We start from the raw sequence: 25,584 nt of genomic DNA, 5'->3' as shown, positions 1-25,584 counted from the left end.
CCCAATATTCCACGGCGAATAAAACAATAAAGCGTAGTACACGTCCCGCTGAAACAACACCCCCCCCCCATCCCCCTCACCCTAACAGCGGTTTGTTCGCAAAACGAATTTCCTTTTTTACGCTCCTTCCGCTCCGGCAGTTCGAGATGTGAATTGTGGGATAATAAATGCAGGGCCGGGTACAGTCGGCGGCAGATATGACCCAGGTGCTTCAAATTACCTGCACATGGAATTATTCTCTTAGAAACAAGTTAAGTGGAATTTTGAGCGTTACGAGGGTTCAGTAAGCAAGCAGGAGGTCAAGGGTTTGAACCGAGTAAGGGTATTTATTGGTGTGTTTATTACAGATATTTATTCTTGAGTTATAGACGTTTTCTATGTATGACATTCCCACATTTTGTCATATGTTACAAATACCATCCAGGGTTAGCTTAGTCGGACTGTAAATGCTTCCTTCCTTTTTTCATGCCTACCTTGATAAGTTACATGCCACGTTAAATGCTTTCTGCCGAATGGGGCGCCATAGTTTCGTAAATTAAAAGGTATAGTCATATTCCTAAGAGGATGGTATAAAAAATATACAAATATCTAACAACTTTGTCACTAGAAAAATATTCTATGGGACGAACACCTTTCGCGCCAATTTTTTTTTATTTTTTGCTCTTTTTTATGAGCAACAAATAGCTTGACAGACTATAGATTGCATGTAATCTGTTGTACGTAAAGTGCAGTAATAAACAGGATGTAAGAACGATTCCAATTTCAAATTGCTTTGTGATCGGTATTTGTGCCAATTTTCCTACATTAACGGCTTGCTATAAAACACCATAGACGGCGCAGGCAGACCGAAAAGGAGATGATATTGGGTCATACCTATGAAATTGGCGTTTTTGTTCATAAGTATTAGTCATGTCATAGTTTATTTATTTTAATAGTAACTTCGAAGTATTTTTTAATATCATTAGTGCGCTACATAATAACGATTTTACATACAATTATTTGCTACTTTTATTGTTTTATGTATTCAGAATACCGCCCTGAAAATAGCTCTTTTCATGTGCTGCCGGCTCGAGTATTTAAAAGACTTATATTTTTCTGACGGGACATATTTAAAAAAAATATGAGATAAAAAATGTGCCTTAAAAATGTCTCAGGCAAACAATTGTTTGGTTTGAAAATGCCATCACAAAATAATCCGCAAAATTCATTGCATGAAAAATCGAATTTCGTAACCTAATACTATTGCAGCTTTCACTGCGTCGGAGCGCCACATTACCTCGACGGTAATGCGTGCTTTTCATCCCTTGGTTAAGTTGGAAGTGACGTTTTTGTTTGAAGAGACTTCACTTCAGACTGACAAATCCAATCCATGTCGTGTCTAGACTTAATATTTGACGTAATTTAAAGTTCAAATCGGACCGTAAGGATAGGATAGGTACTCCGTAGGTACGATACTGTAATAGTAGTTTATGTGACTGCTACATAATAAAAGGCATTATAATATACGAGTGTGGGTTTAAGAAACGAACGAAGTGAGTTTCTTAAAAGGATCACACGAGTGTTTTAATACCTAATTATGTACAGTTACATACACTATTTCACTTTATGATATGTGTGTAGATAAATAATAATATAGTTTTACCCAAGCTTTATTATTCTGTATGTAGTCGGTACGCACACCTTGTAGGGATCTCCATTTTTTCTTTAAATTTTACTTTAGGTAGTTGCATCAAAATTATTTTCGTTGTCTTGTTTCTCACACCACTCTGCCACGCTTGTATCTACGTCTTCTATCAAATAAATAAAAAAGTCGAGTGCTATGGTATGCATTTATAGCTGTAGATTATATTTTACATGAGAAAAATTAAAAACCAAATGCATCTCATACAAAAAATACACTCAGTCATTTTATGGGGACAAAAACAAGACATGGAAAAGAATTTTGACCCAGGTATGTGGACTCACTAGTCCTATAAAATTATTTCACAGCATGCATGAAATAAAAGCACATATTAATATATTTAAATACTAACATATTTACATAAAAACTAATTTACATTTTCAATATACGAGTATATAGAATAGTCACATCTTCATTACTAAAATGGCTAGCTTGACGGCACAAGGCACAAAACTCAAAAATAAAATGGTTAAACTGGCTTACGATTAAGTAGTTTTAACTTTCACGTGTCGTCCAACTAATACTTTATATAACCCTAGAAGCGCCAGCAACACACCAATGATCAACCCAAAAGCGGCCGCTATTATTTCTCCATCGATGAACGTAAGCCAGTTGACATGTACGGCGGGGGCGCGCCTGCGCGGGCGTCGCCGCAACGTGCGCTCGATCCACCAGACTGCGCGCTCGAGTGACGACTCTGAGCGGTCTTGCATCTCTTCACTTAGGAGCTTGGAGCGGGTGCGGTAGCTGAATTTTGAAGAATTTATTATTATTATTATTAACAGACTAGCGATTGATACTATTCTCAAATACGAATAACATTGTGATATAAGCAGGTGTTACGATTGACATGTGTCTGCCAGTTTGAAATAATACATTCTCAAACAAACAAGGTGCCTATCCCTATACCTATTTTGTCCTTCTGAGTACATCACAGATAGCTACCCGTTAGCGCCCTTACTCTTAAGCATCCTTACCCTTAATATTTAAAAATTTCTTCAGTATTTTCCCTTCAAGAGATTAATTTCATTACAAAATTACAATTGCGATAAGCGGTGGCGTCCGAGTGGATCTGACGTCCGTCTTTCAGCTCGCGTCACGCCTTCTTACCTTCAGCAACATTTTTGTCTTCGCTTCAGTCCAGTCTAACTTCTCTGATCAGCTTTGTAGCGCTACCATAAAATATTTCATTGCTCACAACTCAAAAATACCTTGCATTATATAATTGTACCTTGTCTATAAATAGGTAATTATCTTACCCTTGGTCTTTAATAATCTCCTCAATATTTTCCCGTAGTTGTTCATCAGTGAGTGAAGCCAACTCCATCCTTCGTCCAACTCCAAGCCTCTCATATTGCTCAGCATTAAACCACTGGTCACCAAGCATAGGGAAAGCTAGAAGAGGCGCACCAGCGCGGAGGGCCTCGTCTGTGGACTGGAGTCCTGCTTGGGTGATGAAGAGGACCAGTTTCTTGTGGCCTGCGTACAAAACATTGTCCTTGTAGATTAATCTACACTATTACTTAAGCTAAATAAAAGAACGGGCTAGTAACAAATGATAACTAAAATTTCATATTCATCCCAAAGCTTCCATCCTACAGGTACAGAATTCAATATTTTCATTGTTCACAATACACAAATAAGTACTTTACACGAAGATCCGACTGAACACTAGAAATGTGCCAAAGAGAATTTTACTACCATCCAGTCCTATCAGCAATATAGGTTGCTAGACTGTAAATAAGGAAAGAAGAAAGAATAAGAAGTGGTTCAGTAAAAAAGTGGCAGTGAATTATCTAGTATTTTTTTTTTACTTTTTCCACAATGCCACACTTGAATTTCAATTTTCACAAGTAGTTATATGCTTTTAGGAATATCATCTTACGAGTAATTTATATCAATAAACTGGAGTTCATCTTCGGTAGTGAGCCTCCAATCTAACCTCTGACAGAAGTTTTTCTATGGGACACAAATTTCTGTAAAAATCTCAAATACACAAAAATGGAAATTCCATGTAACTACCTCAAAATGAAGTCAAATAAAAAAAGTGCAATATCGAACATAAGACAATTTAATAATGTATTAAGTAGCTTAACAAACTTAAAGAAAAAACTATGTTTATGAGAAACACCTCATAAATTCTCTCAGAAAACACTGTTCAAAAAGTCTTAGGAGACATGTAATATAAAAGGTGAATACTTCAATTAGCCCTTTTATTTTAAATACGATTGTATTTAATCGTATAGAAAAGTATGTACAGATTACTACAATAATGCGCTATTTAACTATTATCATTAAATAAAATGAAAAATCCATAAAATGCGCGACTAGTTTTTTTCTGAACAACTCCTTAGAACCTAAGTCATCGGATACACCATGTAATCAGAATGCAGTAATTAAGACTGAGGAAGCCATGGAGCCATTCGCACATTGGCTATGTAGTTTTGTAGCAGGAACCACTTCCTCGGCATAAATGTTCGGGTCATCCACGATGACGCGCAGGTTTTGTGCAGCCGTTAATAACATGGCAATACAAGTCAAGGTACTCGTCTTTGTGGATGACATGATATTTTTTAACAAGCAGATACGTCTGCGAGCGATTCTCCAAAATTTATATTAAAGGAAAAATAATCATCGTCATCATAATGTAATCATCTTTCGGTAGATGTCGCTTTACGCCACCCCAAAGACGTGTATACATAAGGGAAGGAATGGAAAGATTCGCCAGGTTCTGGTAGGCTTCCGTAGCTCAATTGGTTAAGAGCAACGCACAGATTGCGGAGCTGGTGGGTTCAAGTCCTGCCGGAAGCGTAACTTATTCCTTTAATATAAAATTTGGACATGATATTTATAAACACTATAAATACTCCCGTTTGTCTATGCTATCCTATCGCATTAACTAAATATTAGACTAATTCAAAGTCAGAAAAGGTGCAAAGGTCCTGCATCATTGTATAGACTAGATACTTACGCAGCAGATCAGACTGGGGCAGCCAAGCCGACGTCCGCACATTAGCCGGCAGCCCCGCCGGCGGTTCCTTCCACTTCCATAACACATCATACGATAGTTTCTCGAAGACCCGAATGAAGATCGCCATGCGCTCCGGTGGAAGCAGGGACGGGTCCGTGTTCGTTCCGAAACTCATATAGATGATTCCATGCTTTGATGAGTCCATCCACGATTTTAGGTCCTGGAAACACCAACGAAGGTATCTAAATCGGTATTTTAGATTATTTTATGGCATCTCAGTTATGGTATTTGTTGTATATTGTCTTGTTGTTATTAGCGTCAAAATCCTTAGTATTAAACTGGGTGTAGATCTTTTCAGTGAAGCTTAATACAAGGTAAAAGAACCACACATGCGAGTTCTGTGTCGTCTAAATGAGCCTAGTAATTTCTTGTTTTGTTATCAATAGGGAGTATTACTGCACTTTTCGGTGAAGGAAAACATCGTGAGGAAACCGGACTAATCCCAACAAGGCCTAGTTTACCCTCTGGGTTGGAAGGTCTGATGGCAGTCGCTTTCGTAAAAACTAGTGCCTACGCCAAATCTTGAGATTAGTTGTCAAGCGGACCCCATGCTCCCATGAGCCGTGGCAATATGCCTGGACAACGCGAGGAAGAAGAGGGAGTATTACTGCAATTTTCTGCCGCCGCTATCGTAAACCATAGAGTAATTTGTACATACTGTACCTTAAACTGTTTTTTGACTAGTTTTCACAGATAATAAAATATGACATTGATGTATCAAGGCGGTTTGTTTATAAAGGGCCTACTGGGAAACGAGAAAATCGAAATTTCGTTCTCTGCTTCATTTTCGCTAGAATATGCAAGAGTTGATAGAAAGGTTAGATAATGAAATTTTCTTGTTTCGCGGTAGACCCTCAGATTGTAATGGATTGTGGTAGTGACGCCCTCTACGCAGTTTCGCTTAATATTCCATATTTGCAATGGATGTGATTAGTTTTAAAAGTGTCATTTCTTCAGCCAGAAATGTCACTCGTTGACCAAACCTTATGGCAACGTCTGCACAGATAGGCAGCTTGCATAGCGTCTACAGCCTATACTTGCCGCAAAACTAAGTGGCGAGTCAGGTCATAATGCGATCTCTTTCACTCTTGGTTGGTCTTAACAAAGGTAAAGGAGATAGCATTATGATATCAGTCACCAGTTCGTTTTGCGGCAAGTATTGTGGCTTGCATTCCGGTTACTTGCTCGGTGGTCGCACAGAAGGCGGTTTGCGCTATTAGGTACATACCTCGGTCATTAGCTTGTTGGCAATGACTTACTCATGGCCTTATCCATTAAGTATGTTGTTTTCTTGACATGAATAAGTCACGGTCAAGTTAAGTATGGGGAGTTTAATGCGTATGCGAAAAATTGTTCTTTAGGAAACATTATTAATAAGATTTTTTTGCATTCTGTATTGACGGTCGGCCCGATTCGAAGAATGATTAAGACACGTTTAAGATCTTTAAAAGATCAATAACTAAAACATGTCAAATTGACGTTTATTTCGATTCCGCTGTGATCCCAATAAGACCTATCTACGATATTTCTAACTTCAAAGTGACATTGGTTGCCCGAATCGAGCTGCTTCTGTCAATTATACGACATAAAACCTATATCTAAATGAGAACTTATCTAAACCTGCAGCGGTATCATGGTCGCATTTTTATCACCTTGTTCAAGTTTTTTTTGTTTTGTTTTAAATATACGCGATGAGCTTTTTGCTGAACGACATTGTGTGCACCTGTTATGTCATGCGTCCCTTTCGCACTTACATGCTTGTTGGAACGTGACAGACATGGTGACAAATGAAAAAGAGCCGACCATCTTAGCCCTACAGAACTTATCGTTATCGTATCTCATTCTTCGAATCGAGCAGTGTGTCTATTATAAAGTCGCTACATCATAGAGTCATTAAAACGAGTCGAGATGTTGTCGCATTGAAAATAATTATCTGAAGTTATGTAGCAACGTTAAGACAAACATTATAGCTACAATATGTAAACTGCTTCTCGTATATTCAACAAATACTGATGATGATGTACACACGGTACATCGTGTGTATTCATCGCTGTATGTGATGATGTATCAGCGCTGGTGGCCTAGCGGTAAGAGCGTGCGACTTGCTATCCGGAGGTCGTGGGTTCAAACCCCGGCTCGTACCAATGAGTTTTTCCGAACTTTTGTACGAAATATCATTTGTTATTTACCAGTCGCTTTTCGGTGAAGGAAAACATCGCGAGGAAACCGGACTAATCCCAACAAGGCCTAGTTTACCCTCTGGGCTGGAAAGTCAGATGGCAGTCGCTTTCGTAAAAACTAGTGCCTATGCCAAATCTTGGGATTAGTTGTCAAGCGGACCCAGACTCCTATGAGCCGTGGCAAAATGCCGGGACAACGCGAGGAGAAGGATGTACACACGGTACAATTTTGTAACAAGGTCGAAGTAGAAAGCATTAAAATATATTTAAGAGGAAAAGGGACGGCCGCTTCTCTGTACAAACGTAGTTTCCCTTTTCCTCTCTGTATATTGACATTAATGGAAAATATTTTAACATAATTTGATGTCTAAGAGACTCAGAGACGCCACAGGAGATCAAAGAGCTGGCAGCTTCCTCGCTCAACGCATCAGTCTGACGATCCAGTGAGGAAATGCTGCCAGCGTCTTCGGTACTATGCCGCAGGGGCCATTTTTAGATTTATTTTAGATTTAATTTAGTCATATTTTAGTTTTAATTTACATTATTAATTGTAATAGTCCTTAAGTATTGTTTAATGATTGAATTTTTTTATTATCATGCATAATATATACACAATATTTTAGTACGCAAAAAAAAAAAATGTACCTATATTAACTATTAGCTATGCCCCTACGTTTGCCTTTTTTTGATTTTTTTGTTATACACAAAATTATAGCCAAGGAAGTTTCAATCTAGTTGTATTATTAAATGGGTTGAATTTTATTTGTCTCGTAAAATTTTCGATCATGCTACTTTGTTTTACGACGCGCGAATTTATTCGTTACATTGCGGACTATTGATCTACATCAAATTCTGCCGACCATCAAATATCGCAATGTAATGAAACTCGCATGCAAGTTCTCGCACCGTCTAAATCAGCCCTAATGAAGGTTGACATACCATCGCAACGTAGTGTTCATCTAAATGTACATTGGGCGGCACGAGGCTATATAAAGTTAAAAGTAGTTAAAAGTATAACAGAAAATCCACGGCATCAACATTGTATATACACAATTACGAGAAGATTCATTACTTATTAAGATTAATTCACTATTTACTCAATGATAGAAAAACAATAACAAAATAAAACTCAAGAAAATATGTTATTCCATTTTCGTTTTTAATTCTGATAATTGTATTCATATGGATATAATTTACGTTGAAAAACACAAGGTGAAAATATTAAAGATAAAGGTCTAGTGACGATCACAAAATAACTTCGAACATAAATGGTAGGTTGGCACAAACAAAAAAAACAGAATATTGCTTAATCTTATAACCACGAAATTGACCCAACTCGGCGTAATGTTAGCTATGAAACCAAAGCTGGTCTGGTGATTGGAATACTTGTAACTTTTAACTAATAAAACTTTTACACTCCAACGAATGTGGAGGAAGGTAAAAGGAAAGCAAAACCGAGCAAAAGGTGGGTGAATTTTGCTAGAGACGATAAAGTTAATGTTGAGATGACGGGCGATAGAGAGGTATGGAAGAAAAAAACATGCCGACCGTTATCGTTGTTAATAAATTCCTATCGAAGACTTAAATTTACTAAATAACGACTTTGTTTTACAAATAGACCTTCAGTTGGCAATAACTGTTTTATAAAATATCGGGTGGATGTTTATGTATAACGTTGTGTCGACTTACCAGAGGCAGATCTTTAGACGGCGCACAATTAAGGCTTCCCAAATGTATGACATTTGGCGGCACAGGGCGATAGCCCTCAAACACAGGATCTATATTCACCATCAGCAACTCCACATTATTCTTCAACTCCTCTAACGGAGGCGTATCTTTGCCAAACAAGTCACGAAGCATCACATCTTCCTTCTCCTGATACGACATCATTAACCGATATAATAAGTATCGGTTATATAACTCTGTCACTTTCTCCCATAATGTAAGATTGTACAGACGCGTGCGCAGGAAGTCTGGGTACAATATTGGGTTGACAGGAGCACCCATCAACTGGTATTGTTCATCCATTCCTCCAAGAGAACTCATCAATATAACAGGCGCTTTGAAGACGTGAGATAATGCCCGCGCCGGCCTTGTCCATGCTTCTGCAATCACTAAATCGAACTGCTTTTCTTTTTCAAACACCTTCTTTACAGCCTCACTCTTCATTTGCTTCGGGAATATTTCTAACATGAGACCAAACGCCGCAGAAACCTGTGTGTATAAATCATTTCGCTTTCCAGAGGCGGTTTTAACGAAGTCGATCCATGGAGTGTAGGATTCGTGTAGATCAATTTCTGTGAGATTCGGCGGGGCCTGATCTGGAAAGGCTGGATCAGTAGTCAAAATAACAACACGATGACGCTTTGCTAACTCCTGAGCTATTGGGCGGAATACCACCTGATGGCTAATAGAAGGAGTTGGCACTACGATGAGTATTCGTGCAGTATCTGCGTACCATGCGCACACGCATATAATAAACGCGCATCGCCACCCACCCACCATTTTCAAGCCGATTGTCGCAAATGCGAAGAATTCTAACTACATGCTGCTATTTGTGAGAGAATTGTAAAATAGGTATTACTAAGTAACACTTTTGGTAATTTAATTTCAATCTTATGTGTAGGTGTATAAATGCCATATTCCTTTGAAAAAAATATCTTTGTCTTAGCCTCGAGAATGACTGGACGGTTCTAGTCTATAATTACTAAAATTGGTAAATAACATGGTACAAGGTTAAGTACTACTTATACGGAAAACTACTTTAAATGATACATAGAATAAAAATTACTTTAGGTACCTATTTACTAGATTATTGAGGTTGCTGTGGGTCAATTTGTGTGAGTTTGTCTCTTAATATTTATTTATTGACCGAGTGAGCACGAAGGGCCAGCAAAATGTCTCCGTTTCAGTTTGGGTGATAATAGTTAATGTATATGCCTGTTCGGCTGTTCCTCTACCCTTTACTTCGGCTGTAGCACGGTTTTTATCACTTGTCACTATGCGCAGCTGTCAGTTTAATATATACATATATACCTACAGTATAAACCTATAAATTAATTAAATTAAATTAAACCATCAAAATTATCAATTAAATTAAAATTATCAATTCAATTAAAACCATCAATTAAATTACAGTTATCAATTAACCCTTACTGCATACGAAGCCATATATGGCGGATATGATATTCAACTCTATTGACAACTATTAAAGTTCAAATTTCAACAAATATTTAATAAAGCTGTCCACGCGTGCCTCTGCGAACATACCTGATGCGCTATAAAAGCGTGGTAGCCGCAAGAGTAACCGGAATCCATGGTTGAAAAAAAAAAAAAAAAACAGACAACACTGTTACACAGGGTCCATATGTTACAAAATGGTATACTGGACTGGATATATGCAAGTTCCGACACAAAACCCGTGGATTACAGCGCTCAGGGGGCGGGGGCATTTCAATTCCTTTATAGCTTTTTGTACCTTTTAAAAAAAAAATTGTACGACTTTGACATATCAGTATGCCAAATTTCAGCTTTCTAGCACTAACGATCACGGAGCAAAGCCTCGGACAGACAGACGGACATGGCGAAACTATAAGGGTTCCTAGTTGACTAACGGAACCCTAAAAAATACGAGACTGCTACTTTTTCAAAACTTTAGAGTTAAAACACCATAAGCTTTACCGCCAAATGACTCGTACGGTCACATACTTCAATTGCGCTTTAAAAAAAGAGCTGGTGCCCTAGCGGTAAGAGCGTGTGGCTTGTAATCCGGAGGGCGCGAGTTCAAAGCCCGGCTCGTACCAATGAGTTTTTCGGAATTTACCAAGTTTGATATTTACCAATCGCTTTTCGGTGAAGGAAAACATCGTGAGGAAACCGGACTAATACCAATAAGGCCTATGTTTACCCTCTGGGTTTGGAAGGTCAGATGGCAGTCGCGCTTGTAAAAACAAGTGCCTATGCCAATTCTTGGGATTAGTTGCCAAGCGGACCCCAGGCTCCCATGAGCCGTGACAATAAGCCGAGACAAATGCTAGGAAGATGATGATGGTCACATATTTAATTTCTGCTCCATTAAGGTAACGGCCTGAAATGTCCAATGTAAAATAAAATGTAAAAAAAAAGCGGCCAAGTGCGAGTCGGACTCGCCCATGAAGGGTTCCGTACCATTTATGACGTATTAAAATAAACTACTTACTAGATCTCGTTCAAAACAATTTTCGTTGGAAATTTGCATGGTAATGTATATCATATATTTTTTTTAGATTTTTCATTCTGTTATTTTAGAAGTTACAGGGGGGGGGGGACACTCATTTTTTCACTTTGGAAGTGTCTCTCGCGCAAACTATTCAGTTTAGAAAAAAATTATATTAGGAACCTAAATATCATTTTTAAAGACCTATCCATAGATACCCCACACGTATGGGTTCGATCAAAAAAAATTTTTTTTTTAAATTTTATGACGTATTAAAAAAAACTACTTACTAGATCTCGTTCAAACCAATTTTCGGTGTAAGTTTGCATGGTAATGTATATCATATATTTTTTTTAGATTTTTCATTCAGTTATTTTAGAAGTTACAGGGGGGGGGGGGGGGACACAATTTTTTTCACTTTGGAAGTGTCTCTCACGCAAACTATTCAGTTTAGAAAAAAATGACATTAGAAACCTCAATATCATTTTTAAAGACCTATCCATAGATACCCCACACGTATGGGTTTGATGAAAAAAGATTTTTTGAGTTTCAGTTCTAAGTATGGGGAACCCCCAAAATTTATTGTTTTTTTTTTCTATTTTTGTGTAAACATCCTAATGCGGTTCATAGAATACATCTACTTACCAAGTTTGAACAGTATAGCTCTTATAGTTTCGGAAAAAAGTGGCGGTGACATAATCGGACAGACAGACGGACATGACGAATCTATAAGGGTTCCGTTTTTTGCCATTTGGCAAAGTCCGTGGCTGTACTTCCTTGTTTCAAATAGAAACTCTACACAGAAATATCTCTTAAAGATTGATATTCAGTGCAAATTATTTTAGACCTTACTCCGCTGTGATAAGGTTTACATTGAAAATGTTATCTTTTGGTGGAAGTAAATATTAATCACACGGGCCCTCGACATACATAAGATGATGCGATATACTACATATGTTTGCGGGAAAAGGGTAAAGTGGATAACATTGAGGTAACACCTGCGTTACTCGTAGTTTTCTCAGTGCTTATCAAAAAAATAGGATTTGTAAATACTGTAATTTATAATAACGATTTTGTTTTTCCGTGGGAGACGTGAGTAATAGATGAGACCAAAGTACAATGTCTTCGCTGGCTTGGCCACCTCGAAAGGATGGGTGACGATCGGGCAGTCAAAAGGGCTTACTTATGTCGACCAACTGGACACCGTCCTGTTGGTCATCCTAAATATCGTTGGGCGGATAGAGTGGAGCCAGATCTTTGTGAGCTCAGCGTCAGAACCGAGGCGCGTGGTCTGGACCGAGCAAAGTGGCGTGCTCTTGTGTTGGAGGCCAAGACTCATTTTGGGTCATCACGTCAGCCAAGCAAGTAAGTAAGTGCGCTTAGAATGGTTAGGTATCACAGTTCCAATTAATAAGTAAATTACTTATTAACCTTATAAAAGTATTCCGTGTTAGGTTAGTAGCGGCCCGATTCGAAGTTTAAGAGACGTCGGATATGTGAAAAGTGACGTGTCTTCAAACAAAAACGTCATATTTGACACTGACATATCCGATCCATATCGTATCTAATATTCCCGAATTCCAGTTCCATTCCATTCCCAGGACCATTTTGTGTTTGGGAGTTCTATTGTATGATTGTCTCGTCATCTCGCTCTGTGTAGTAGGGCACAGCACAGCGGATGTCATTCCAGATCTAGAGCAGAGCCCAACTGGGGAAGTACCTCCACCTTACAGAAAATCGCAGCCAAATAACACTAGACCCTACTCATAGTGTTGTGTTCCTGTCGGTGAGTAAGGTTGCCAGAGCTCGAGGGGGTTAGGGTCGGCAACGCGCATGTAACTCATCTGGAGTTGCAGGCGTACATAGGCTACGGATACTGCTTACCATCAGGCGGGCCGTATGCTTGTTTGCCATCGACGTAGTATAAAAAAAAATCGGGAATAATTCACCTCCTAGCGGGATCCTAACACTGTAACAACCATATAATTCGTTTTGTTTTACCTTTGGCCAAACTTCTCAGTTATTAATGCGCGGTTAATCTGCCTGGGAGTAATTCTGTTACTCATTATACTACCTTCTCATGTAAACCAATGCAATAAGGATGATGATGTCATCATTTTTTATTATATCCTCATGACTCTAAAAATGGGAATGATACAAAAGTACAAAAACTGTACAGTTTTAAAATGTAGATAAGGTTTTTTTTAACTTCCTATATGGCAAAGAAATGATACCATTCGATTCGTCTAAAAAATCTTGTTTTACATGCTTTTACAAGATTTCCCTTAAGGTTTGCCAGCGGGCCATGGAGCGCAGTATTCATGGTGTCACACTGACTGACAGAATCAGAAACTCCATCTTGCGCTCCAAAACCAAAGTAGCCGACGTAGCCTTGACAGCCGCTAAGCTTAAATGGGATTGGGATGGTCATATCTGCCGTATGCCAAACTACTTGTGGGCCGAGCAAGCTACCGAGTGGACACCAAACATAGCGCGGTGTCACGGCAGACCTCGAAGTAGGTGGCGGCACGATCTTTACGTCTTTCAGAAAGATTGAACTAATATTGCCATAGACCGAGACGCGTGGAAGAAAGAGAGAGGCCTTTGCCTAGCAGTGGGACACAACAGGCTAACAAATAATAAAAAATGCTCGTCGTTGATGTGATCGTGACATCAGAATCAAGTACCGTTGGTAAGGAGGATTATAGCGCGTAGAATATGATTAAGCGCTGGTGGCCTAGCGGTAAGAGCGTGCGACTTGCAATCCGGAGGTCGCGGGTTCAAACCCCGGCTCGTACCAATGAGTTTTTCGGAACTTATGTACGAAATATCATTTGATATTTACCAGTCACTTTTCGGTGAAGGAAAACATCGTGAGGAAACCGGACTAATCCCAACAAGGCCTAGTTTATCCTCTGGGTTGGAAGGTCTGATGGCAGTCGCTTTCGTAAAAACTAGTGCCTACGCCAAATCTTGGGATTAGTTGTCAAGCGGACCCCAGGCTCCCATGAGCCGTGGCTAAAATCCGGGACAACGCGAGGAAGAAGAGAGAGAATATGATTAAGATTACTTACTATTATTATTAGGACTTAGAATGTAATTTTGACTTTTGTGTTGCTTTAATACAACGGGGCCCATACCACCTCCTTGCGGAATCCTAAAACATAGAACTGTACCAGTCGTATATTTCTTATTGTTTTAGCTTCTGCCAAACAACTTAGTTATTCACGCGCGGTGAATCTCTGGGAGTTATTCAATTACTCATTCATACTATCTTCTCATGGAAACCAATGCAATGGGGATGATGATACATATTGAATTTATTAACAAAATCTAGGCAAATGTGAAATTTACGAGTATCACAATATATCGGGTACAAAAAATAATTGAATTATATAAATTACAATCCTCAAAACGAATAATAAGTATTTGTCACAAATTACATTTTTAGCATAAGCTATTATCGCTGACTGTACTTTTCTATCCAGAGGCAACTAGAGACAATTTTAACAATCCCAAACACAAGTTTGCGTTGTTTTATCACAGAGTTTCCATGGCGACCTCCTGTCTCTATCATTAGATCAGCTCCATGACATCCATAATATTGCATTGTCATCCGATTTAAACATGTATGTAAAATTTCAACTCAATCGGAAATCGGGAAGTGGCACAAATTTTAGTTTCCTAGATTTGACCCACACTAACAAACTAACATACTTACAGGGCAATTTAAATAAAAGCTTGTTAATTTTTTTGTGCCACATACATTATCAACTCAACTACTAAATGACTAAACAACTTGCAGTCACCACACGTAAGTATAATTTGTGGCTTAAAAATAAAGAGCCATAAATACAACCTAATTAGTTACCTATTGTAAAAAGAGCGTAAGTAATTTCATATATTTACAAAAAGCTAACGTATTACGTGTACGTGTACGTGTGGGAAAGGTTTGAAATCTTTACAGTCTTTTGGTAGGCAACTGTACCCCTAGTGTAACTAAATTCGATTTTGAAACTTGACGTACGCGTTTGCGTTTAGTCTCATTTTGTATTGGATTTAGGAAGAGCGCGCCAAGCGGGACGTTTTGGAACCTCAAAATCCTATACAAAATGAGACTTAACGCAAACGCGTTCGTCACGTTATGATGTCGATCAAAGTTACACTAGGGGTACTGGAAACAATTATATACAGTGTGTCCCTAGCCATTGGACAAAGCCGAAATGCACATATGCATTAGGGTATTTAGAACCAGTGTACAAAGTATCATAACAACCGGTGTACCGGTTTCGAAGAAATTAACTAATTACCATTTTTTACTTTGGAGCAGCCTGTATGTGTTAGTAACTCCTCAAAAGATAGTATGGAACCTTCTTCGACCTTTTTGATTATCTTTTTTATTTATAACACTAATAAGCTTCTGACTTTTGATAAATGTTCATTATCAAATATTTCGAACAAATTGTCAAAAACACTGCCAAAGAAACACAGTATGTTTCTTTTTGTTGTCGATAATTGCAAATAACTTTTGTTCGAAAAAAAAAATTTTTTATCTTTTGTTCTAATAAAAAAAATATTAACGTCAGAGCATTCCTGAGAAGTAACCCTACGTGGGATTTCAGGTTTTGTCCAATGGCTAAGGTCACCCTGTATTTGAATTCAGAACTATCGCCCTGCTAGAGGAATAAAGATCGGCAGGCGGGCATTCCGTTGGGGGTAGTCATTAAGAGTAGTCGATATTTGTGATTTAGCTGAATGATATAAAACAATATAAAGTCAGAAAACTACGACGAGTGTTCATCATCCTCCCAGATAGGCGTTCCCTCATTACACGACTAAGGTTCAATGTCAAATGATATCACAGCAAATGCAATAAAAAATATTGGAGGGTAGGGTTGTTACAATAGGGACTTTCTAACTACGTAATATTCCGCTGAAACTGATGTAAGACTAAGAATACTATCTGCTAACCATACTGAGGACCGAGATCATATCACTATCTCCATAATTACTCTTGGTATGAGCGTGAATGAGAAGTTTTATGACCCCGGTTTGGTTTGCGGACCGTATAGTGATTTAATTTTTAAAAAGTAGAAACGTCTGCGAACGATGCTATTAAGCTTAGAATAAATTTAAAAGTGGTAAATTTTCTGCCTTGGGTGAGACTCGAACTCACGGCCTCGATACTCCAGCGCTCTGCCATCTGAGCCACGAAGACCTCACCCATAGGTAGCAAATTCTCCCACCATATGGGTCTAGGGGACCCTAGCGACATCTACGTTTCTGCTTGTTAAAAATTAATTTAGTATGGGTAGCACGTCATTACTGGTGAATTTCCAATATGACTTGGAACTCCGGTAGACGTCTAAAATCAAAACAATTAAAAGAAATTCATTTTATACTTAAAACGAATCTTTTAATTCGTTTCAAGTATAAAATGAATTTGTTTTGTTGTTTTTAAAGTAACTATAGCAAAAGTTTCGTGTAAAATGAGCGATAAAAATATTTCTGCGACGCCACCACATATCCGCGAGTTCCGCCAAGAGAGCAACGTTGGCTGTAATTTGGGTTAGTGAATATATCATAGAAAGTTTATAATATGTGTGTAGATAAAATAGTGTATGTAACTGTACATAATTAATTGGGCATTAAAACACTCACTCACTTCGTTCGTTTCTTAAACCCACACTCGTGTATTTTAATGACTTTTATTATGTAGCACTTGTAGCAGTTACATAAACTACTATTACCAACACTACTCAACAAGTCAAAAATTCTAAAAGCTAATGAATAGTCGGAGAGTTCACGCTATAATGGTTTGAGTAAACGAGTGGTCGTTGCTCAGAAAGCAATAACAACCTGGAGTTGGCTCAAAGTTACTCCCCAGCTTATTTAATATGGATCCTTTGGTTGTTATGATTTTAGCGCAGGTAGGTGTTTTTGAACTTATATTAATGAGGTTTTCAATTAGGTGTGTTTTTAGGGTTCCGTACCCAAAAGGTACATCGCTAAATATCTCGAAAACTACTTAAGCTATCGATCGCAGTTCTAAATCTCTTCTAAATTGCTTTTCTGGCAAAAGTCGTCTTTGTGAGGATCGCAGTTCTAACCTAACCTGCACTTCTTCTAGGTAGAGTTTGAATTTTTCCCATACATGAACCACTTTCGAGCGTAAATACGACGATATATTCAGCAAGTCTGCAAAGCTTCCTGTCAACCTGAGATGTAAACCTGGGCGTGCCTTGCATATTCATTCTGCATAATGCACGCGACATTTAAGAGGATAGTGGGCGATCGCTTCTTCATACTATCGTAGTCCCCATTTTCCTCCCAGGATATTAACATTATGGAAAATATTTTTACACAATTTATTGTTTATTTACCATAACTACTTATGCCCCTTCATTTTACTTTTTATTAATTATAATTAGGAGAAAACCAAATCCATGAGAAATTTTAAATGCACCTAACCCATTATAATAATTAAACCAATTGGAAAACCTAACTACGGGGCATAGCCGTGATTAATATAAACTGCGTTTTTGAAGTGAAAACTTCTCTAGCGGCGCTGTGCACTTTTTGTGATGGTGATCGCGCCAGGTCACGTGACCGACAGATTTGACAGATTGAAAATTCGTAAGACGGACACGTGACCTCATCGAAAAAGTGTTACAATGTCATTGAAGCCAATGCCATGCCATGGAAGTTGATTTTTCTGAAAGATAAACTTTTTAATGTTAAATGATTGTAATAGTTCTGAAGTGTTAAATTTTTAATGTAATATAAATTGTCATGTTTGTGTACGATAGCGCAAATTAATGAATATTGTGTTTAACCACATAAATATTAGTACTTTTATACTGATAATTAAATCAATTAGGCCAGGGCAGCATTCTGGGCCCCACGCTCTTTCAGATGTGAACGAACTGTGTAAGCTGTCACTACCAAATTGCAAAATTATCGCATATGCCGATGACACGGCCTTACTATTTTATGGCTCCGACTGGGCCGAAACGAAAATGCATGCAGAGAAAGGTCTAAAAACAGTAATGCAGTGGTTTAAGAATAACCTTCTTACTCTTAATTTAGATAAAACTAAAGCCATGCCTTTCGTCATTGCCAATTCATCTCTACCCACTCAACCACTTTCAATACAAAGCCACATATGTCAGTCTCCTTCGTCTAACTGCCTATGTCCTTCTCTTGCTTTGACCTCTAGTATAAAGTATCTTGGAGTTGTTCTGGATCAAAAACTAGATTGGCGTACCCACATACACTCTGTGAGTGCTCGAGTCAGGAAACTGATGTACATCTTTAAGCAACTTCGTCATTCAGCCGACTCCAGAATCCTGATGATGGTGTATTAATCGCTATGCCAAACTCTCCTCACGTACTGTTTACCACTCTGGGGAGCAGCTGGTAAGACAACTATGATAACAATTGAACGTGCACAGAGAGCATTGCTAAAAGTGGCAACTTCCAAACCATTTAGATTCCTCACCGCTCAATTATACGCAGAGTGTAGGGTCCTTACAGTTAGACAACTATTCGTTCTTCGTGCTATTCTTCGCCGACATCGTCACCTCCCTCTCTGTGCCAAAGTAATAAGCAAGCGAAGTAAGCAAACTTGTTGCCCGGTGGTCCCCCAGCGAACAGTATTTGCTAACCACCAATACATATCAATGAGTGCCCGTGTTTATAATAAAATTAATAAACAATTAAATATTTACCCTCTCACACACACACACACACACACACACACACACACACACACACACACATGCACATACCTGATCCACACCACCACGACTTACACACATACTTACACATATCTGCATTAGTTGGCTTTAATTAGTTACAATCTTTGTCATTTACCTTTTTCCAGTCTACGGATTTCTATTGCTGATACCATTGTTACCAAATCAAGGAGGAATCGCTGACTCCCGAGTCACAGGCTTAGACCTAGTTCGGGAGGCAGAGGCTCAACCCCACTACCTAAATGTGTTACAAACCTAATACACCTGTCTTACCTACAAAATTTTACAATATGAATTGTAATGTAAGGTTTAAAGCAATAAAGATTTATTTTTATTTATTTATTTAATTCGTGGCAAAATTATTCCCTAACCATTCTAAAATATCAAAAATGCACAACGTTAATATTCAAGTTTTCACTTCTGCCGGCAACCCGTTGTTTTTTTTTAAATGTTAACATCCAGAAAGGAAAATGGGGACTACGTTTGTATGCACAAGCGGGCACGTGACGTCCCATTTCGTCTTAAGAGATGCATGGCTTGCTTTAAGAACAAAATATTATTTCGAGCTGGGTAAAATTTATCATATGTAGAGTAAAATTCTTTTCGTAGATATCTTTAGAACATGTAAAAAATGTCTTCCATTTAAAAAAAAATGTGTTTAGTGTAATTGTCATATACTTGGAAATTACGACCCATGCCGCCGAGCCCAAGTGGCCGAGCGGTTCAGACATCTGTCGCGTAGACGGAGGACGCTGGATCGATTCCAGCTCTGGGTACTGCAGGCTGGTATTTTTCTTTTGTATATGACAGTTAGTTTGTTTATAGTTTAAATTTAAGTGTGTCTAAAAGCATAAAATAAAATATTTTCATATAAAGTAATTGCCCTCCGAGCGACTTTGGCCACTTCCTAATTAATTTGTATCTATCTACTTCCGAATGAATTCGTCCACCCCAACATCGTCCTTTTGCTAAGTTGTCACTTTATAGATTCCGAAGCTGACTAATTCCTAAACAGTCATTTCCTTATTCGTATATAATATAAATCTGTAGTAAAACATTTCCGTCACAACTCAACTAGACGGAGCCCCGCTTCGCGGGACTCCTATTTTTGGGCGGTTTGCCCTTCGTGCATCTGAAGCTACCTAAGGAACCTAACCTACCTACCTACGCTTTTTTTCCCCAAAGTGTAATGTTTTCATGGACTTCACACCAAAATCAATAGGTAGGTAGGTTAGGTTCGTCAGGTAGCTTCAAATGCCCGAAGGGCAAATCGCACAGAAATAGCTCCGTCTAGTTTAGTTGTGAAGGAGATGTTTTACTAAGGAAAGATAAATTATCAAGCGGACAAGTTAGGAAATAGACTAGTTTGGAAGTGGTCAAGTTAGGAAATAGTCAAGTTTGGAAGTCATTTTAATTTTTTTATTCCATTTTTTTCATAGAAGTGTGACGTTTCAAAATAACACTTACACTGCCAAAATCGTTGCCAACTTATCTTGGTTTGACTCTAGTTTATTGTTCCTGTTACAGGTCACATTTGGTATGTATGATATGTATTGATCAACTGTTGATATAACTGTGCATTTAAAGTATACGTTATATAAGAAACTTCTATAAAGTCTTAAGGCGCGTAATGTACCAGCTCCTCGGCTCCCGTTTTTCACGAATTTCCAACAATTTAAATGGAAGTTGTTTGAAAGCTTAGTTTTTGTTCGGCACCGCCGCCGCGCCGCATTTTGCATAAAAACAACCGCTTAGAAGTTGTTCTGGGCATGGTCACAGGAAAAAAGGACACAGTATAGTATGAATATGCTCAAATGATTTTTAGTTCTCAGACTCTAATCTGTTAACTTTTGTATAACAAAAGTCATTGTTTCTTTTATGCGGGCGAGCAAAACAACAATTTCCTTTAATTAAAAAGCAACTGTAACGTGATAGTATTAAGGTTCAAATCTAAGCAAAAAATATGAGTGCTCGCCTACATTGAGGTAGTCGATCATCCTACAATACCAAAACATGTTATCTTATGAGCTGTTACATTGATTTGAACCTTAATACTATCACAATACAGTTGCTTTTCAAACGACATTGTTGCTTTTACAAGTCCACTTTTACAAGTTACACGGGAGCTGACAGTTCACATAAAATAAACAATGACTTTTACAGTACATATGGTGCTACTTTCCCGCACGAGTGCGGGAATGAGCACTTTCCACACTTTTAAAGAGCCATATGTACTGTAAAACGTTGTACGATACACGTGCGAATAGGTAATTCGCAACTCTTGTCGATTTAACAGACAGATAACACAAAAATGACAGAACAACGCCAGGAAGATGATTGACCATTTTAATAGGTAAGTGCACAATTACTATTCTGTCGATACAGTTTACTGTGACATCCTGTTTTGTTCAGCTTTCATCGTATTGGCCAAGAAACCGGTTTGTAATTACCCTAAAGCAATTAAAATCGGTCACTTTGTGAGGCGATTTCCATACAAAGTATCTCCTTCTTATTTATTCTTAAGTACGTACGTAAAAATGGCGTTTGAAATTTGAAAATCTAGTCTGGATTTTGTAATCACTTGAATTTTGTATACTCTGTTGTTCTAAGATTAGATTTTTTATAACTTCAACAGAATTAATATTATAGGACAACATAATATATTAATATAATATTATAGGACATTATTAGACAAATTTACTAAGTCCCACAGTAAGCTCAATAAGAATTAGTAATTAACTTTTTCTTTCGAAATGCTAAAGTTCCTATCAAATATTGCGGTACAATAATATGTAAACGACGATAATTCAGTGCATATTTAATTTTGAAGGAAATAGGGTACCACTAATTTTGAGGTTAAATTATTAATCTAAAAACAAGAAGACTATATTAATTTTTAACACGCAGAAACGTCTGCGAACGATGCTATTAAGCTTAGAATAAATTTAAGAGTGGAAAAATTACTGTCTTGTAATGTGTAACGTTCTTACGGTAGATGTCGCTAGGGAAAAAAATATATGGTGGAAAAATTTGTTGCCTATGGATGACGTCTTGGTTGCTAAGATGGCAGAGGGCTGGAGTATCGATCCAGAGGCCGTGAGTTCAAGTCTCACCCAAGACAGTATTTTTTCCATTTTTAAATTTATTCTAAGCTTAAGAAGACTATAGTTTATTTATAAAGTGAAGAAATTAGCAAAGTATAATACCAGAGGGGAATTTCGATCGCTCGATGTCGTGTTCTCGTTTTAATATAACTATAAAAATTTAAAAATAAACTTGAACATATAAAAAGAAAACAAAAGTTAGTCACTGGGCGAGATTCGAACCCGTAACACTCGCTTAGCAGTCCGCGTTATAACCCGCTAGACCAGACGGACAGTGGCCGGCAACTCGAAATTAGCGACCATATTCTGCGTCGAAAGAAAAATGCATGAAAACTCGAAAACACGCGTTTTCCCAAACATAAGATTAATCTAGATAGATTGTATACCCCCAAAAACCCCCATATACCAAATTTCAGCGAAATCGTTAGAGCCGTTTCCGAGATCACAGAAATATATATATATATATATATTGTATACCCCCAAAAACCCCCATATACCAAATTTCAGCGAAATCGTTAGAGCCGTTTCCGAGATCACAGAAATATATAGATATATATACACAAGAATTGCTCGTTTAAAGGTATAAGATTATATCTCCACTATAGATCGTGCCATTCACAAAGACGCGTGCCTTGACTTGTATTGCCATGTTATTAACCTTTTCAACGCTTTTCCACACGTGTCAAGAAATGCCATGGACGCCAAAAAGTTAACTGGTGAAGAGCGAATATGAAGCTTAACTGACAGTAGGAAAGTCGCTTTGACAACGTCCGCCATAGCCTTTTTAATGGTCATTGGCGTCGCGGGCACGACAGACGATGACCGTTTTAGTGGTCTTTGGCGTTGAAAAGGTTAAAGGTTGGATTTGACAAACCTGCGTGTCAACGTGCCAATACCACTAGATTCGCAATTTTTATCGCTCGTATTTCAAAAATAGCATTTTGACCGTTTTCCACAGTTTTTTAAGTGACAAAGTTGATCGCTGGAAATTCAAAAAGCGGCCAAGTGCGAGTCCGGAAGGGTTCCGTACCATTTATAACGTACCTATTAAAAAAAACTACTTACTAGATCTCGTTCAAACCAATTTTCGGTGGAACTTTGCATGGTAATGTATATCATATATTTTTTTAGTTTTATCATTCTGTTATTTTAGAAGTTACAGGGGGGGGGACACATTTTACCACTTTGGAAGTGTCTCTCGCGCAAAATATTCAGTTTAGAAAAATTATATTAGAAACCTCAATATAGAACTAGAACTGAAACTCAATAAAAAAATAGGCAATCGCGCGGGGACTGTTGGTTCATTTCTAACTAAAAAAACTAGGGATACTTTATCTTCGTTTCAATCAATAATAGTCCTCGTGACTCCGAGTCGAAATAACTCAAAAGTTGGTAGTGTTTCGAAAAAACGCAAAAAGGAAAGTTTTTTCGGAAACCCCCTATTTATAGGGGTATACCTAACTATTCAAGACTGATCCAGATGGCGGCGTACTGTGGCCGCCCTCGGCCCCATCTATAAGACAAAGGATATTAAGCCAAGTCAAGTCATATTTTCATCACTTTACCAAACAGATATGTACATCCAAAATTAAAATGGCAGATCACATTCACTTTAAAAAAACACAACTTATTGTCTTAATTGTTGCCACGCTACTCAAAGGAAATTGGGCGTCTTATTTATCACTCCTTGACCGAACTGAAATTGTAATACATTCATTCGTTCAATATAAATCGTTCACTGCGCATAACTGTCACCCATAGTTCTAATTGCCACTTAAGGTAATCGAGAGATCTCTTATGGATTCAATTTAGAACCAAAAATAGGCTGTAATTTTTCTCCTTTTTGGTCTATATTGGTTGCCTAAGGGTTCTCTCCACCTATATAGAACTTAGTCATGGCTATATATTTCACTTAAGTATCTAAATAGATATGATATACGAGCTATTTCCCACCCTGTGTGCTACTTGGGTATACCTAACAATTCCTCCAGCTCTCAGATATATGTCGAGATAAATGCATATGTATTTAGAACACTCCTATGAACACCGATGAAAATGTACGGGTAGGTATGATGAATATTCTGTTTATGTTAACAGAATAATTTACCAACGCATACGAATGTTAGTCCAATTTCGGTCCTTCGCAAAAATTACACGATACGTAAAAGCGTCGCGTGTGTCCTTATCATTATATTTCAATGTTTTGATTACTTTTTACAGTTTTGGTAAAAGCAATTAACGAAAAACACTCTAGCTTATATTTATAAGGTGATTTTGTTTCGTCTAGCCATACTCCGAGAGGAGGATAAATATAAATATTGTTTAAATAAATATTTGGGGACAGACTTATACAAATCGACCCGAACTAAGCAAAGCTTTTACTATGGGTACTAGGCGACGATATGCATACGTATATAAATACAAACTTATATACATAGAAAACACCCATGATTCAGAAACAAATATCAATGCTCATCACACCAATAAATGCCCTTACCAGGATTTGAACCCGGGACCATTGATTTCATTGGTAGGCCAGATAGGTCGTGAATTATGATAATTAAGCCTCCTGCCAAAGTCCCAGCATATCCCTTCTGTTATGAGTGAGTGGGCTTGGGATATAAGATATAATCCCCACGCTGGCCCACTGCTCACACAAACTTATTGGTGCGAGCCCGTATTCGAAGCGGTAACCTCCAAATTGAAAGTCGGACGTTAGATCCACTCGGCCATTACTGCTAATTGTAAATGCTATTTATTCTCCGTCTAAGCCTACCTAAAAATTCCAAATGCCTAGTCCTTGTACCTACATATTTATATTGCTTGCTCACATATTTTATCGCTTATCGCCCGAATGAACTTACCTCGCAAACAAACGGCACGTGCACAGACATCGCGCGATAAATAACCCGCCGACACCGCGATACATCTCCGTCCGCGTTCTTTTATTCCTACCTTTCGTTCCAACGCTCTCTGAGGACTGAGGAATTTAAGCTTTACGTGAACCAGTGTATTAGTAGGATGTAATGTAAGATATAAATCGATGGAGCCGGGCGCAGCTGGGTTATATCCCATCATCAGAAACATTTTGAGGAATCGAGGACTGTTCAAATCTGATAGGCATTATACAATTATTTTTGTATTTCCATGAACAAATCAGGAATTTACATTCAAGATGTAAGTGGTATTAAAAAAAAAGTTGTTGTCCATCGAGGTCACGCTATTTTGGTTCCTGAGACCTAAAATCGCCCACGTAGCTTGTCCAATCGGAACACATTCTATTCGTTCATCGCTTCCACTTCGCTAAGGAGCGAAATTGGATCCGCGCTTTTCTAGCAAACGTAGCAAGCACACTTAACTGATCGTAGACCTTATATGTGTATAGCTCGTGCCATCCACGATGACCAAATCTAACCCTTAATAATATGGCAATACGAGTCAAGGCTTGCGGCGTCGTGGATGACACGATCTACTCGTATATGTATGCTCTCATCCTACTTGCCGAATCCTACGCCGAGTCATACGACGCAACGGAGCCACGCTTTTACGTCGCTGCCCAAATCCAATGTTAAATTTGTATTTCGTTTTTTTATGTATTGTTTTTTTGTTTCCTTCTATCTTCTTTTATTTTGTTGT

At 38.1% G+C, this 25,584-nt stretch overlaps 1 protein-coding gene across 1 annotated transcript; it reads right to left on the bottom strand.

Annotated features, from left to right (window-relative positions):
- Nucleotides 1–1,633: 1,633 nt before the first annotated feature.
- On the bottom strand, nt 1,634–9,437 carry LOC133523270 (UDP-glycosyltransferase UGT5-like). The gene is made up of 4 exons (XM_061858760.1): nt 8,582–9,437; nt 4,653–4,872; nt 2,941–3,160; nt 1,634–2,428 (listed from the first exon to the last, which is right to left on the bottom strand). Exons 1-4 carry the CDS (start codon nt 9,395–9,397, stop codon nt 2,167–2,169), a joined length of 1,518 nt encoding a protein of 505 aa, XP_061714744.1. The 5' UTR covers nt 9,398–9,437; the 3' UTR covers nt 1,634–2,166.
- Between the last annotated feature and the right edge of the window lie 16,147 nt (nt 9,438–25,584).

The sequence above is a fragment of the Cydia pomonella genome, chromosome 12 (assembly GCF_033807575.1).
Source record: "Cydia pomonella isolate Wapato2018A chromosome 12, ilCydPomo1, whole genome shotgun sequence".
Lineage (NCBI taxonomy): Eukaryota > Metazoa > Arthropoda > Insecta > Lepidoptera > Tortricidae > Cydia > Cydia pomonella.
Note: the sequence above shows the minus strand (reverse complement) of the source record. Positions and strands in the feature narration are given on the sequence as shown.